At 47.3% G+C, this 17,076-nt stretch overlaps 1 protein-coding gene across 6 annotated transcripts in view; it reads left to right on the forward strand.

Annotated features, from left to right (window-relative positions):
* The window catches only part of Mtmr3 (myotubularin related protein 3), a 125,149-nt gene extending 108,934 nt beyond the window's left edge, over window positions 1-16,215 (forward strand). For 3 of the 6 annotated variants that reach the window (XM_036200582.1, XM_036200581.1, XM_036200583.1), the window contains 9 exons: window positions 4,094-4,289; window positions 5,075-5,260; window positions 5,887-6,057; window positions 7,196-7,341; window positions 9,899-11,297; window positions 12,752-12,862; window positions 13,301-13,389; window positions 14,079-14,105; window positions 15,849-16,215. In XM_036200582.1, the coding sequence (XP_036056475.1) occupies window positions 4,094-4,289; window positions 5,075-5,260; window positions 5,887-6,057; window positions 7,196-7,341; window positions 9,899-11,297; window positions 12,752-12,862; window positions 13,301-13,389; window positions 14,079-14,105; window positions 15,849-16,020 (2,497 nt within the window). In that variant the 3' untranslated portion in view covers window positions 16,021-16,215. The remainder of the gene's footprint in view (window positions 1-4,093; window positions 4,290-5,074; window positions 5,261-5,886; window positions 6,058-7,195; window positions 7,342-9,898; window positions 11,298-12,751; window positions 12,863-13,300; window positions 13,390-14,078; window positions 14,106-15,848) is intronic. The other 3 variants (XM_036200584.1, XM_036200586.1, XM_036200587.1) reach the window with 3 other exon arrangements.
* The last annotated feature ends 861 nt before the right edge of the window (window positions 16,216-17,076 follow it).

Raw genomic sequence — 17,076 nt, forward strand, 5'->3', positions numbered from 1 at the left:
TTATGTTGTTTTGGTTGATGTCCCTGGGATACCTGTTCTTTTCTGAGAGGAGACAGGATGAGGGAGGCGGATGGGTTGGGGGGAGGGAGGGGAAACTGCTCTCGGGATGTAATATATGAGAGAATTAAAAAAAAAAACAAACAAAAAAACAAAAAACCAACCACAGCAAGAATGGCTGGAATTTGCAGTGAGGAAGGTAAAGTAATACCCCCTCTGCAAGGGGTTTGTTTGAATACAAGATAAATTAGGAGCAGTGCTTTGTAAAACAAATATGAACAGATAAATATTTAAAAGCCCCTCTCTATTATTTCAGGAAGCCAGAGATGTGCCAATGAAAATAGGATTTTCTCTTTTAGGTGTTTGTACTGAATGAAGCCCATAGTTGTTTCCTTGAGTCTTGTCAGTGGATCCACATAATCACATCAAGTGTGTTTGTTTTGTGTTCTTAAGTGGATTTTTTTTTTGTTGTTTTTTTGTTTTTTTGGTTTTTCAAGACAGAGTTTCTTTGTGTATCAGAACAGAGATCCTCCTGCCTCTGCCTCCCAAGTGCTAGGACTAAAAGTGTGCACCACTGCCGCCCAGCTCATGACTGGATTTATAAGAGATTTATCAGTTGCCTTAAACTGCTTGTGCTGACTCTTGGTAAAAAGTAATTAAATTGCTGGGTGGTGGTGCTGTACGATTTTATTCCCAGCACTAAGGAGGCAGAGGCAAGCGTATCTCTTTGAGTTCGAGGCCAGCCTGGTCTACAGAGCAAGGTCCAGGACAGCCAGGCTACACAGAAACCCAGTCTTGAAAAACCAAAACCAACCAACCAACCAACCAAGAAAGTGATTAGATTTATCACAATGGCAGTCAGCCCTGAGGATGAAGCAGTGTTTTTTGGAGACATGACTATGTTAGTTAGGGTTTTTCGTGCTGTGAACGGACACCATGACCATGGCAACTCTTATGAAGGAAAACATTTAATTAGGGGGCTTATTTACAGTTCCATTATCATGATGGCAGGAAGCAAGATGCAGACACTGGAGCAGAAGCTGAGAGCTACATCCTGATCTGTAGGCAGAGAAAGAGATTCTGAGCTTGGCATGGGCTTTTGAAACCTCAACGCCCACCCCTTTTGACACATTTCCTCCAGCAAGGCCCTAACTTCTAATCCTTTTAACCCCTCCAAATAGTGCTCCTTCCTAGAGACTAAGCAATCCAATCTGTGAGCCTGCGGGGCCGTTCTCATCTAGACCATTGCAGTGACCAAAGAACAGCTGGATCTGTCACTTAGCTTCAGGGCCTAGCTAGTCCTCTCTCCTCTGGTTGGTGTGAGGACTCTGTAGAGATGTGTCTTTGCTTATGTAGCTTCATTGCTCGGGATCCCTTTTCATATAAAATAAATAGACCAGATCAGTATTGAGTAGTTGCTAATACCTCCCATATACTTAAATTATTTCTTTAAAACTTGATTTTTGAGGTCAGAAAGAGGTTCAGTGGTTAAAAACACTTGCTGTTCTTGCAAAGGACCCAGGTTTGGTTTCCAGTATCCACATTGTGGCTCACAATTGTCTATAATTCCAATTATAAGGGATACAATGCCCACTTCTGGCTTTTAGTGGAACTGTGTGCTAACACTTGCTCACATACATGTCGTCCCCCCCCCCCCCAGGCAAAACATGAAGTTAAAAAAAAAAATTTAAAAACAAAACTTCATTTTGAACACACAAAAAATACGTAGCCTCCTCCCTGTCCAAATGAATGGAGAATTTGTTAAAGAAATAATGCTTTGTATTTGGGTATTTGAATCTCTCTTATGAATAAAAAGAAGCTATGGCAATGGTGGGCACTGTGAGTAAGCTATCCATCTGGGGCTGTGGTAGGCTGGGGAATGATGTGTTTCTGTTCCAGGTGGACATTAGCACAGAGGAGTGCTGTGGCATCCGCTTTGGTGGCCGACTGCAGTGCAGCCTCTCTCCAGCACAGACACCACTGGCTGCTAGTTCATAAGCATTCCGTCAGGTGGAAGAGATTTCTCTGCTGGAGTCTTGTTTACTGCTTCTTCAGCAGCAGGGAGATAGTTTAATTACTCATCTCTCAAGCTTTTTGATTTATTTTAAGGAAAATGAGAATAACAACAATATCAGGAAAGTGTTTTAAGTGTACCTAAGATACGCTTAATTTTGAGATAGGAAGTCTCAAAATTGAATTTTACCAATGGCAAACTTAGAATTCATTAACTAGAAGGACTCTCCCCTTATGCTTGGGGTTAAGCTTGGGGTACAGCAGTGATGGAGACACTGTCAGCCTCTGAGCCAGTCAAGTTGTAAAGAACACTTATAGACCGTTACCTTGTTGGATGGCCTGGCAGGAAAGTTCTTAACAAAAATTCCTATTCATTCCTTAGGTTTAATAGACCAGCTTTGTGCTAGAGGCCTCATCTAAACCTTACCTTGATAAAGTCGTCTCAAAGATCCTGGACCGTTTTTATTCCTTCTCTCTCAGTGTTTAAATGGCTAACCTTAAGTCACAAATCTGGCCACATTGGGGAAAAATCAGAACTTGTTTTGGGGGAATGAGGAATGGAGGAAGAGATGTCAACATAGTTGGGGGTGGTGAATATGTATGAAGCCTTATGCCAAAGAGACTTTTTTTTTTTTTTTTTTTTTTTTTTTTTTTAATTAGCAGAGTGCCTGGTATGCTGAGAAGAGAGCAACTGGGAATCTTGATGTGGGGTGGGGTGTGTATGTGAGTGTGTGTGTGTACACATACACATTCATACAGAGGCAGAGGAGGATGTTGGATACCTATCTCTGCCTTACTTTTGAGCCCCCAGGATCTGTCTTCATCCTCCAACATTGGGGGTTAACATGCATGCACAGCCATTTGCCTGGTCTTTATGTGCATTCTGGGGATTTGAACTCAGGTCCTCTTGCTTCCAGAGCAAGTGCTCTTACCTGCTGAGCCACCTTCCCAGCCCTGACAATTCGTTTTTATTTTATAACCCCTAAAGGATTTTTTTTTTTTTTTAAGGGAGGGGGTCCTTTCTGAATCCAATCTGAATTTACTCAGCGATATCATGTAGCCATTGTACCACTTTTCATGACTCTGTTCATCTTATTGGACTTAACTAGTTTTAGTCAATAAGTAGTAAAGACTTAACAGTGGTTGGTGTTCGGGCATGGGTGATAGGTAAAGTTTGTACCATTCCTGTGTGTGGCTTCCAGCTTATATCTCATTTTGTGTGTGTGTGTGTGTGTGTGTGTGTGTGTGTGTGTGTGTGTGTGTTTATTTTGTTGTGAGGTCAGAGTTGTTAATCATTAAATAGCTTCTGTAAAATCTCTTGTGGGTCTCAGAAGTGTCCATAAGAGCTATTTCTTAAACTGTATGTACCTGTCTAGCATTACTCTGTCCACCCCACCCCCCTTTTGGCAAATTATCTGTGAAGAGCTAGGTGTGGTGGTATATACCTGTGATTCTAGCACTTGGAGGCTAATCTAAGAGAACTGAGTTCCAGATCAGCCTGGGCTGTATAGCAAGACCCCTGTCTCAAGTTAATAAATGTGTGTGTGTCAGAACCAGTATTGGGGTATAGCTTAATGGTAGACCACTTAACTAACAAATGCAAGACCCTGGATTTCATTCCCACCCCTGGAGGAAAAGAAGGGAGGGGGGATGGGCTAGGGAACTGGAGATAATGGTTCAGTGGTTAAGAGCACATACTGCTCTTGCAAGGACCCAAGTTTGGTTCCTAGCACCCATATTGTAACTCTAGCTCCAGAGAATATGACAGCTCTTCTAGTCTCCTCAGGCACCTGCACTCATATGCACACCACCTCCCATATACGTAGTTAAAAATTAAGAGTAAGTCCTTTTTAAAAAGTTCCAGGTGCAGTGTGGCATTGTTAATTCGTCTTTTTTCTAAACTTGTCCTCTCTTGATTGTGGAGCCTGACTCTTATCGTTTGGGCTTGCTTTATAAATAGTCTTTTTTATCACTACAGTTAGAGACAAAGGTCTTGGGTAATTGCTTTTTAATATGATAGGCATTGGGCATGATACCATAAAATCATAAAAATAGTATTTCCTTATCTTCCCCTTGTTTATAGTTGGCTTTCAGCTCTTGAGAGTACAAAATGGCTCCATCACCTGTCTGTGCTCTTGAAGTCGGCACTTCTCGTAGTGCATGCTGTGGACCGTGATCAACGCCCAGTGCTAGTGCACTGCTCAGACGGCTGGGATCGCACTCCCCAGATTGTGGCCTTGGCTAAGCTCCTGCTGGACCCTTACTACCGAACAGTAGAGGTGAGGGTGTCGGAGGAGGGAGGGAGGGAGGGAGTACTTCAGGAGAGGTTGAGGAAACAGTTAGGAGGGTTGCATGATTGGTGTGGGGACTGAAAGGTAGGCCTGTAACAATTGCCAATTGGTTGTATTCATGCCCCCTCCCTCTCCTTAGAGCGCTGTGGCTAGGTGTCTCTTGCTAGTTCTTCACCTGGTTCAGGGGAACATGGTTTGGCTGAAAGGTACCAAGGAGGCAGAAATGTTTCCTTTGCTGTTTCTCTACTTAGAAAGATTTGTCTACCTCAGGAAAATGGGTTTCTGCAAAAGAATGTCCACATGCTTATGATGGTGGGTCTAGAGAGGACCGCAAAGCATTCTGGAGAAAGAACATCTGCTCTGAAATAACCTGTGTGGGTTAAAGATAGCAGAACAAAAGCATAAAGTGACAAAATGTAAATATTTATAAAAATTGGTGCCGGGGAAGGATTTTTACAAATATGGCTTTGTACATGTAACATCAAAGGCAAAAAATAATAAAAGAGAAATGTGGGTAGGCAGGTAGCATTTATGGAGTAAATGAGAGAGGCTGCGTCAGTGTTCTTTAAGTGAATACTGAATGGAGTTGGTGAGTTGAGATGTTTGTGTAAATGGGTGTGCCATTAGGGAGGGAGCCTTTGGCTCTGAGCCTGGGCCAGAGGGACTTACCAGGAGGCTGTTAAAGGAGATTGCTGTTGGTGACATGAAGCTCAGGATGTCACAGATGATAGATAGTACTCCACAAGTAGTCTCTCCTTGGTGCCTCCCTACAGGGTTTCCAAGTCCTTGTGGAGATGGAATGGCTGGATTTTGGCCATAAGTTTGCTGACCGGTGTGGTCATGGGGAGAACTCAGACGACCTGAACGAGCGCTGCCCAGTGTTTCTGCAGTGGCTTGACTGTGTTCATCAGCTTCAGAGGCAGTTCCCTTGCTCTTTTGAGTTCAATGAAGCATTCCTTGTGAGTTTGGATTTAATGATTCTCCAGTTTGGGAGCCACCTACACTTAGGGGGATGTTGATACAAATGTTAGTGGGCCATTTTCACCCAAAACTATGCATTTTCCACATTTAATTGGGAGCGACTGCTTTATTTAAAAGCAATAGCATTTTCTTTTTCACTCAGTGAATCTAGGTACACCAGCTTTTCCTCTGTAAACATAGTTTGTTTTAAACTTGGCTTCTAAAGTGTATGGTCTAAAAAGTAGTTAGAAATGGAAACAATCTGAATGTGCCCTGCTCCCCTCCAGTCCTTCTCCCATGCTGTCCACCATGCTTTCTGCTCCCTCTTCTTTGGTGGAAGATGTACTCTTCCTGTCTCAGCCCCCAGTTCCCCTGTCCTTCACTCTGCCACCTGCATTAGAAGGTCTTTGATGTAGAAGTGCTGGTGGTTGGGGTCAGGCCCTGTAATTGGCAATTCTGAAGAGCAGGCCATATATGAACTGCCTGTGCACACACACCCTGTATCCTTGAGTGAGCTGAAATGCTCTCAGGGATGGATGTCATGGTGAGTTGTGCAGTTGGGCTGACCTCCTTCCCAAGACCATGCGTCCTACTGTTTGATTTTTGCCTCACTGGACTTGCACAGGTGAAACTGGTACAGCACACCTATTCCTGCCTCTTTGGAACATTCCTGTGCAACAACGCCAAGGAGAGAGGGGAGAAGCAGACTCAGGAACGGACATGCTCTGTGTGGTCACTTCTTCGGGCAGGCAACAAAGCTTTCAAAAACTTACTGTATTCATCTCAGTCAGAAGCCGTATGTACCCTTTAGCCCATCTCTGATCAGCAGAAGGGATTTGGGGATGGGGTCGCATGTGGGAGCTGGTTTGAGTAGTGCCTGTTTTTGTGAAAACATATCTGCAGTCTCAAGATCTTGGTTCCATTTTTCCATTTTACACCATTCTGTCTAAGCAAAGCCTGTTTCCTGATAATGCTCTGGCCTGCCCATGACCAAGCTGGGTTCAAGGCTGTTTGCTGTAGTGCACATCTCTACTTTGCCATCCTAGACATGCATCATCACCAAAGCTCACTGTATTCCTAGCGTGTTTCAGCTCAGCAGAAGGAAGGCACAAAGCTCTTTCTCAGATGCCTTTTATGGCTAAGAAAGGGTCAGCCACCAGTTCCTGTTACTGTCCCCATGAGCCAGGCAGTGGGACCCTCTGTAGCTTCTGTGTTGACACAAAGCTCTTTCTGAGGCTGGCATGTGTCTGTCTGTGATTTTTTTTTTTTTTTCCACATGGAGAGCTGATAGACCTTTTAAGACTTTGTTGCCCCAACAGAATACCTTCTTCTAAGCAAAGAAAAGAGGCACTTACGTTGGTGTACCAAAATGTGCTAATGTTCTCTTTGTCAGCTGCATTTGAAGCCCTTAGAAATCAAAACAGGTTAACAGTTAATACACTTCTCATTACAGTTAAGAGATGTATGCTGCCTCTCCTTCCTTCCTTCGCTGTGCCTCTGGGAAGTGGCAATAAGGGAGGAAATTCTTTTACATTCACATGATTAATTTAAGTGATTCTATAAAACAGGTTTGACAGTATCTGCTGAAGCTGAGCTTTGAGGAAATAGACGTTCACCATCTAATGAAATGATTTTTATGCAGTAAATCAGTCTGATTAAAGTCAGTAAAGATCATCTGAGATAATTAATAAGTCAGACTTTAAAAGAGTCATTTAGATTTTCATGCTCACGAGAGGCTCTTTAGTGGAAGTTGTTGCCAAACAGACCCCATGGTTCTGTACCTGCCCTCGTGGGAGAGAGACCTTCCTTTACTGTTACCACCTCCTTGTGATCTGTGACCCAGCTGTGTGGAGTGGCCCACCTGGGGTGTGTTCTTGATCCTGATTTCTAGACATTTCTAAGAGACATAAACCTGTGTCCTCATCTCTCCTCAGGTACTATACCCCGTGTGCCATGTACGGAACCTGATGCTATGGAGTGCAGTATACCTTCCTTGCCCATCTCCATCCACTCCCACAGATGACAGCTGTGGACCATACCCAGCCCCAGGCACCAGCCCTGATGACCCCCCCTTGAGCCGGTGAGCCTAGGGCCGATGCCACAAGTCTCAAGTCAGTATGGTGGTTCTTTCTCTCTCTCTCTCCCTCTCTCTCTCCCTCTCTCCCTCCTTCCCTCCTTCCCTCCTTCCCTCCTTCTCCCTCCCTACTCCTACCTTTCCCTCCTTCCCAAGCTGACCCCAGACTTGCAGTGATGTGATTTACTGGCATGAACTGTCACATCTGGCTGAAGTTTAGCTGCTGCTGCTTTGTTTGTTCTAGTTTTCGAGACAGGGTTTCTCTGTATAGCTCTGGCTGTCCTGGAACTCCTTTGTAGACCAGGCTGGCCTTGAACTCACAGAGATCAACCCACCTCTGCCTCCTGTATGCTGGGATTAAAGGTGTGAACCACCATTGGCAGGGTTTTGAAGACAAATAGTAAGGCTTTATTTCTGGAAGTGAGTTGGGCTTGGCGCTGCATTGTTCTACTGCATGCACTGAGAAGTTTCTCAGTGATGGAACGTATCCATTGAGTCTTTGTGACTCTCTGGTTTGTTTACCCGCTACTCTCTGCTTTTTTCTCTGCCCTTCTGAAGCTTAAAAGTCAGATGTTGTGAGATGAGAGAAATTTTGCTTTTGCCACTTGTGAATTAGCTTTATTAAGGTCAGAATGTTAGATAATAAATGAACTTAAAATGTATAATACAAAGAACCAGCAAGCTACTTTGCCACTACCTGAGAGACACAGAGCATCATGAGGAGTGCCTATTGAAGGCTATAGGTGCAGCTCAGTTGGTAGAATACTTGCATGAAGCCCTGGGTCTGAGCCCCAGTGTTATATAAACCTGGCATGATAGCACATTTCTGTACTGTCAGCACATCAGTGGTAGAGACAAAAGAGCAGTTCAGCATCATTCCTACGCTACATAGAGTGTGGGACCAATCTGGGATACATGTGTCCTGTCTCAAAAATCAAGAAAGAGAGGGAGGGGGAAAAATGAAAGAATGGGGGTGGAGTGGGAGTAAAAGAATGACTTTTAGATATATGTACCAGCTGGGCAGCAGTGGCACACGCCTTTAATCCCAGCACTCGGAGGCAGAGCCAGGTGGATCTCTGTGAGTTTGAGGCCAGCCTAGTCTACAGAGTGAGATCCAGGAAGAGCACCCAAAAAACACAGAGAAACTGTGTTTTAAAAAGACAAAAAAAAAAAAAAATGGGGTTGGGGATTTAGCTCAGTGGTAGAGCGCTTGCCTAGCAAGTGCAAGCTCCTGGGTTCGATCCTCAGCTCTGGGGGGAAAAAAAAGAGAGAGAAAAAACCAACAAACAAATAAACAAAAAAACCAAATATGCACCAGGCAGTGGCGGTGCACGTCTTAATCCTAGCATTGGGAGGCAGAGGCAGGGGCTCTCTGTGAGTTCAAGGCCAGCCTGGGCTACAGAGCGAATGAATGCCAGGACTGTTAAGAGAGAAACTCTGTCTCGAAAAACCAAAAGAAAGAAAAAAAGAAATAGCATAAGCTTTTAGTGTATTTGGAGGTGGGGACTGTGAGTGAGTGCTGTAACTACAGTTGGGGTACAGTGGGGATGGTCTCCCCGCAGGATACAGCAGTCCTGCTCCTCTCCTGGAGAGCTGCCACAGCTGAGCTTTGCCCAGTCCCCACTTAAGGGGGCTTCCCAGCAGAGCTCTGCTTCTTCTCTGGCCAGAGATGATGTTTCTTTTACTTCACCCCGATAAAGGGAAAGCCCTTGCAGAAATGTAGCAGTCTCCAGCTCCCAGAAAAAGTTTCTTTTTCTGCTCCACCTTGTTCAGTCCCCTATGGACATTTCATCAAGGTTCTTCTATTCAGCTCCACCTTGCTCTTGCCCTAAGGGATGTCTTAGCAAGGTTCTTCTCAGCACCAGCGAATGACGATACACCCAAGACTCTTTTGAGAAAGAGATTTATTTGGGAAGGAGGAGTCCAGGAGAGTAGCTGCCTCTGCCAGGGTGGAGAGAACAGCCCACAACTGACCAGGCAGGGTGGTTTATATAAGATTTCTTAGGGGCGGAGTTTCTCTAGGGAGAAATTTTCTGTTCAGGGATTGGTTAGTTTTTTTATGCTCAGGATTGGTTAGTTTTTTGGGTTAGGGGCAGAGATAGCCCTGATTTCAGAGCCAAACTGTGTTTCTTTCACTGGCCTTTCTTAGCTTTTTGGCTCTAATTCTAAGGCCAAGGTATATTTCTTTCATTGGCTCTGATTCCAGGGACAAAGTGTGTTTCTTTGGCACTGGTTTCAGAGTCAGGGCATGTTTCTTTGGTTCTGGGTTCAGGGATAAAAGTGTTTCTTTCTCTGGCTTGGGTCCCAAACCCAGGCTGTGTTTCTTTCCCTGGTCCTGGGCTCTAGGGTCAGGGTGGGTTTCTGTAGACCCTTTCCCTACAGGGACTGACAGTCGGGCAGTGCTGGTGGAGAGCCCCGCCACTCTAGGAATCTGAGCCTCATTTCAGAGATGCTGCTGTAATGGTCCAGTTGTGAAACAGTGCCTTATTGAAAACCTTTTGTCCCCTACTGTGCTCCTAATAGCCTCTAAGAGTCTCATTTTCCCCAAACCCTTTTCTTTTAGGCTACCCAAGACTAGATCATTTGACAATCTGACCACAGCCTGTGACAACATGGTGCCACTGGCCAGCCGGCGCAGCAGTGACCCCAGCCTGAATGAGAAGTGGCAGGAGCATGGGCGCTCACTGGAGCTGAGCAGCTTTGCTGGATCTGGGGAAGAGGCGCCTGCTGTGGACAGCCTGCGGAAGTCCAGCAGGCTGCTCGGAGGTGCTGAGCTATCTGTGGCAGCTGGTGTGGCAGAAGGGCAGATGGAGAACATTTTGCAAGAGGCCACCAAAGAGGAGAGTGGGGTGGAAGAGCCTGCCCACAGGGAGCACACTGAGGGGCCGGAGGTCACAGAGGAGGTGCTCCTAGCAAAGGAGAGCAGAATGGTGGCTGAGGGCTCAGATGTCCTTTACCAAGAATCCAAGCTGGATGACGCTACTCTAGGAAACCATCTAGCCCCCAGCCTGTCTTTGTCCCCACAGGATATTCCTCAACAGCAGGATGGGCACAATGTTCTCTCTAGTCCACTCCAGGCTCCCCTCAGGGGAGAGGACTCCCAGGAGGTCCCTGTGGAACAGCCTCAAGTAGAGAATATTGCAGAGGACAGGGAAAACGTAGCTCCTGCTCTCCTGGTAGATGCAAAAGTTGGCCTTGGTACCTCACAGTCTAGTTCTCTGCTGCCTTCCCAAGTCCCATTTGAGACAAGAGGACCACACATGAACAGCTCCATGCACATGTTACTAGAAGATAAGGTAAAGTCAGAGAGTGGGCCCCAACTCCACCACAGACCTTGCCTGGCAAGCAGTGGTAGGTTCAGTGGCAAGGACATTCTTCCCATGGCTCCAGAGCCCAGGTCTGCTGAGAGGCCCCAATGGGACTCTGTGCTATATAGGACTTCATCCCCTGGCAACACCCTCAGCCTGATGCGGGCTCCTTGTGCCTTGCCATTAGACAAATGTAGACAGGGAATTGTGTGCAACGGTGCCCTAGAGACTGAAAACAAGGCTTCAGAACAGCCTTCAGGGTTTGGCACCCTTCAGAAGTACCCCACACCCAATGGGCACTGTGCCAATGGGGAGGCTGGGAGGAATAAGGACTCACTGAGCCACCAGCTGTCTGCCACAATCTGCAGCTCTGCTCACTTATACTCAAGGAACTTGCACCACAAGTGGCTGAATAACCACTCAGGGAGGCCATCCACTACCAGCAGCCCTGACCAGCCTTCCCGCAGCCACCTGGATGATGATGGCATGCCTGTATACACAGACACAATCCAACAGCGTCTGCGTCAGATAGAGTCTGGCCACCAGCAGGAAGTGGAGACCTTGAAGAAACAAGTCCAGGAGCTGAAGAGTCGCCTGGAGAGCCAGTACCTGACCAGCTCTCTGCGCTTCAATGGGGACTTTGGAGATGAAGTGGTAAGTTAGGTCATGATTCCTTTACAGCTATCCAAAGAGACAACACACAGGCCAGGTTTTGAAAAGACTAGGAAGGCCTTAAGTTGCCATGTTGAGAGAGATTGTTTGGGAATTAGCCTTGGCAGTGGAGACAGCAGTCTGCCTCTTTTCTGCTGTACTGGCTTTCCAGTCCTTCTAGGCAGTTAGGAGGCAGGGAGGGAGTTGATGCGTGACATGGGGTCCTGTGTCAGCCAGGCTTTGTGGCTCACACCTGTAATCAAGCACTTGAGAGGCTGAGGCAGAGCATTTCCACAGGTTTGAAGCCAGCCTGAGCTGCATAGTGAGTTCCAGGCTAACTTGGGCTACAGAGTGAGACCCTGCCTCAGTTTACACCACCACAAATAAAAATACTGTGATTTTAGAAGGGCTTGCACACCTGTTCACAGTGGCATTTGTAGAGCAGTGCTAAAACTGTTATGGTGGAGTGTTTGTCACTAGTAAGCTGCCTGCTTTCCCTGACTTTGGGAGCTTTGAGAGATTTGCTCTTCTTCTTTTTGATCTTTTGAGACAGGGTTTCTCTGTGCAGCCCTGGCTGTCCTGAACTCACTCTGTAGACCAGGCTGGCCTGGAACTCAGAGATCTACCTGCCTCTGCCTCTCACACATGAGGATTAAAGGCGTGTGCCATCACCAACCAGCTGGGAAGATGCACTTTTTTTTTTTTTTTTTTTGGTGGAGCTGAGAATCAAACCCAGGGCCTTGCGCTTGCTAGGCAAGTGCTCTACCACTGAACTAAATCCCCAACCCCAAGATTTGCTCTTTTTGAACAAGTGTTTGTACCCACTCTGTGGCAGATGCTGGCAGGAGAAATGGAGAGAAGGCATTGGGTTTTTTTGTTTGTTTGTTTGTTTTGTTTTGTAAAGCATTGTTGAGGGCTAGCACTGATGAGGCTTGGTAGCTAGAAATGAGGGTGCCAGGGTTCTTGGGTTCCCAGAGGGGCTTTCTTCTTTGATGGGGCCTGACATTACAAGTGTTAGGCAGGTTCTGGAGTATCATCCCAGATCCAGTGACTTAAAGCCAAAGGAACTTCCACTTTTTCTTCATATTAATTAATAATGGTTTCTCAGTGTCCCCAAGAGTCCTTCAGAAAAAGGAGAGCACACCCAAGTCACTGTTTCCATTCAGTGCTGGACTAGATCACCAGGCCCACCAGAACAGCTGGCACAGAGGGCGGTCCTTCTCCACCTCCCTCACTTCACTCGCTTCTTGGACCCTAAGGCCGGTTTTCCACTCAGTATCACCCCACAAAGCTCATTATTAGCCTCTGAGCCCGGCCGTCTCTGCACCTGGTCAGCCCGAGTCTGGATGGCTGGTGTCACTGCACATTTGGAACCTTAGCTCTCAGACCCCAGTGCTCTCTTCTGCCTTTGGGAGGAGACAGGCCCATTCTGTTCAGCTGTGTTTGTTTGCCAACAGACTTCAATCCCCGACTCGGAAAGCAATCTGGATCAGAACTGTTTGTCTCGCTGCAGCACAGAGATTTTCTCTGAAGCCAGCTGGGAGCAGGTGGATAAACAGGACACAGAGGTACAGGCTTAGCCCCTGCTCTGCGTGCCATCCATACAGGGTCCCACAGTTCTTCTCCACTCCAGACCCTGCCCTGCGCCCCTCACCAAGGAAGAAACTCCCAGGAGACCCGAGCCTCTGCATCTCTGTCTGAGAACCCACATCCAGCTGTTCTAAGCCAGGGACACTCAGCAAGCTGGCCCTCTCTCTCCATTGCCTCTGCCAGCTCTCATGGCAGCCCAGGTGCCACTGCTGCCATGTTGTCTCGGGAAATCAGAGTTCCCTCCGGGCAAACGGTTTGGACACCTTCCTTGAACTGCTCTTGTCAGCAGGCCTGCTGCGCTGGTGTCACTGGCACCCATGTAGTCTTTGGGACTCTTGCTCCCCCTGGTGTGACTCTGCTGACTTCAGCCGACTGGCCCACCTCCTGTCACTAACCTGGTCCCATGTATTTTACAGATGACCCGTTGGCTACCTGACCACCTGGCTGCCCACTGCTATGCCTGTGACAGTGCCTTCTGGCTCGCCAGCAGGAAGCATCACTGCAGGTGCCCCTGGGGGGGAGCTTTTAGGGTGGGATGGGTTATGGAGTCTGAACTTGGATATCTTACCTGCAGTGTTCTGTGTGAGTTGCCCTTGGGGTCACATTTCTGTGCCTCTGAAATTGGTCCTTCCAGAACTGCATTTGGGAACTCTGTCCAATTCAGTGATCATGGTTAAATTTTGAAATGTGGACATAACTTTGTTTTGTTTCTCAGATTGGTGAGATAACAGCTGCCGTGCACATCATCATTTCTTATTTCCAGCATAAAACTGATCATGGCTGCTTTGAGCAAATCAGTTTTCTAGCTGTGGGCAGGGAGCCTGATTTTCCTACTTCTTTCTGCTCCCTGATCCCTGTGCTACTGCTGAGCAGCTGTGGCTGGGGAGTAGTAGACACAGCTGAGGGCAATCTCCAATCCTTGCTGCTCCTAACTTCTTTCTCCTAGGTTGAGCAGTGAGTAACTAAGGCTACTTTGCCCTGGAAAGGATGGTAACTGTCTAGTAGATGTTTAGTGTTACGATAGGAAGTTTTTCATAATCGTACAGTGGCTCACATGTAGAAGTGAGCCTGGATTGAAAGTGATGGAAAAATCTCTTCGTAGACAGATGACACTCTTAAGACCATGGGTCTCCCCCACCCTGCACCCCTAGACCAAATAGCTTCTCTTCTGAGCTCTTTTTCCCCTCCTTTCAGGGACACTGACCGTGTTGATCAAACGTGGTGAGCATTTGCAACAACTTGTCTGTGATGTCTGCACACCCACAATAACTTCTCCACACTAATGCTGCCGTTCCCTTCTCTGCACTCATTGGGCTGAAGCCTCGTAAGGGAGAGCACAGGCAGGCAGGTGGGCATGGGAATCCATAGTGGCTAATGATAGAGACTGCCAGGGGCGTGTCTGCTGCAGTCTTGTGCTCCCCTCTGGACTGTCCGGGCCAGCTGGGCTGTTACACTCTTGATGAGAAGTGGTGCTTCTGCAAGGCTGATCTTTCAGGGGAAGCCAGTGGGCTTCAGGACTTTTTTTGTGGGGGAGGGGACAGTCATTCCTTGATGCCAGGATGGTACCAGTAACTTTCAAGTCAAATGGCATCGCTTCCTTGTTTAGTTTTTATAGACACAGAAATGAACAAATATGATCTTTCCAGAGAATTAATTAGCATGCATGACTCCACTTAGGTTTTTCAGGGTCTCCAAAAGGAAGTCAGATAGAAAAGCTTAATTGATGAAATTCATGTCATGCTTTTTAAAAAGCTGAACTTCAGCAGGTATGCCAAACGAGTACGGGCATTCAGAAGATTTCCTGTTCCAGTGTTTAGAATCACAAGTTCTTGCTGACTCATCTTCTTAGAAAGTTGTAAAGTGCTTCCTACATTCTAGAAACGAAGGGCTTGTGTTCTGGCTCCCTATCCTATTGCCCTGTGTCACACCTTCCCTTCTACAGTGTTGCTTTGTCTCATGTGGTCATCAGTGTCCGCTCCTCCTGTGCCCGAGTGGTCCTTACCCAGTGTGGTCTGCATTCTGAGGAGCGTGGCTGAGAAGTTAGCCCAGAGGAAGCTTTCCTATTAACTTCCTCTTCTCATCTCTGGAGAGCTGTGTCAGGTACCTTGGAGTTTCCTGTGCTGAGCTGATGAGTGTTGGTTTGTACTTTAGGGCTCAGCAAATGTAGGATTGTAAGGTGGGCAGAACTCATCCTGTGTTGGTTGCCTTTCCTGTATGTGTGTGATGGGCATCTATCTGACTGGCTGTGCAGACCTGTGCTGCACAGATGCAAAAAGTAGGGGTTTTGGTGGAAAGGATGCATGGGGCAGGGCAGTGAACCCTAGCTGACTGACCACTATCTAATAGGATGTATATATGCATATGTTTCTCCGTGGCCTGTCCTTCCACCTCCCTTCACGCTGAGCATGTGCCAAGTGCTGCTTTGGCTTTTAGCTTTGCATGCTGCTGGCAGAGTCTGCATCCAACGTGGCTCTGAGGCAGTGGCCATTAGGCAGGGTTTTTCATTCCCAGCTGGGCAGCATAGTTTTTTCTCTTCTTCGAGGGGTCCACAAGCCAGCTCCTCTTGACATTGGCCTCCCTATGACCTCAAGCTACCCAGATGGCAGTACCAAGGTCAGTGCAGCCACTGGGTTTGTCCCGAGGTCAGGACTGAGCACTGAGCTAGCAGCTGGTTTAGTGCTGGGCTCATTTACCCACAGAAAGCTCTCCTGAGCATCTTCCTGTGTATCTGACAGCCTTGTGCCAGAGTGGTGAGGCAGCCACATGCCATCCTTGGCCTGCAACGAAAATGACTCCACTAGGTAGACTTGTCTTCCTACTTGGCTTCTTCCTGACCTGGAGAAAGAACATGTTTCTTGCACATCTAGACTATACACACCCAATGCTGCGTTCTGAAGTTGGTTTTTTTCCTCACAAAAACCTAACAGCTGAAACTAATGTTGTTTTATTTCTTTTTGTCTCAAGGAATTGTGGGAATGTATTCTGCTCCAGTTGTTGTAACCAGAAGGTTCCAGTTCCTAGCCAGCAACTGTTTGAACCCAGTCGAGTGTGCACGTCTTGCTATAGCAGCCTCCATCCCACAGGCTCCAGCATTGACCTTGAACTGGATAAGCCTATTGCTGCCACTTCAAACTGAAGCTCAGCGATCTGGGGTGGCAAAGGCCACGCTGCTGTTCTTTAACAGGCTCATCCAGAGCCTGGGCAGTCTGAGAAGCCCATACACTTTGGAATGAGGGCATAGAACAACCTGTACAGAGATTGGGATGTACCACTGGATTGTAAATTGATTTTTGTTTCATCTTCCCTTCCCTTTCCATGCTCCCTCTTTGCCTTCTAAAAAGAAAAATGTCCCCAGTTTTTGTTTTTGTTTTTTTTGTTTTTTTGTTTTTTTTAAATGGAAGCCCAGAGGTTGCCAGGCCCTATAACTGCCGAGCTGTTTGCTGTCGGGCATGTTGGGGGATGGCTCAGTGCTTCCCAGTGGAAGGAGCGGGAATGAAGGATGAGACAGCAGGACAGAACGTCAGCCTACCACCAGTGACCGCTCCTCACATCACACCTGTGTCAGAGCTGACCGGAAACCCTTTGCTGCTGGGGAGGCTGGGAGGACCTTTCTGGAGAGTGCTGTTCCCGAGAGAGACCGGGCCATCCCACCTCATAGATAAGAACAGGATGGCTTTGGGAGGAAGGGCACATAGAGGCACTCCACAGACCACTGGGAAAAGAGTTACTTTTGAGTCACTGAGGGGCTGCCCACATGGACTCCATCTTTAACTTGACCAGATTGGGTAGGGCTCCCTTTGCCTCCTTTGGCTTCCTAAACACCTACAGGTGCAGACTGGCCAGAATGCAGTGTCCTGCTGATGTGGTCGAGGCCTGCACTGAGCTAGGCACCTAGGAGCTCTCTCTGGGGCCTGGTCCCACAAACAATCTCTTCCTCGGCCAACACAGGGAAATCCAGACTCAGGGTTCCACAAGTCCCCCATTCCCAAAGCAGACCAATCATGCATCTCCCCTTGAGGGACAGAGTCCCACAGTTACAAAGCTGTCCACACAATCAGCCCTCCTCTTCCCCTACTTCTGGGGGCAAAAGAAAGGACCCAGGAGTCCCCTGTCCTGCTTCTGGCTGTCTTGAGTGGTCACATGTCTAGCTTTTGCTACCAGTGAAGAACCACTTGGTGACTTTAGGGTTCTT

Source organism: Onychomys torridus, chromosome 10 (genome assembly GCF_903995425.1).
Source record: "Onychomys torridus chromosome 10, mOncTor1.1, whole genome shotgun sequence".
NCBI lineage: Eukaryota > Metazoa > Chordata > Mammalia > Rodentia > Cricetidae > Onychomys > Onychomys torridus.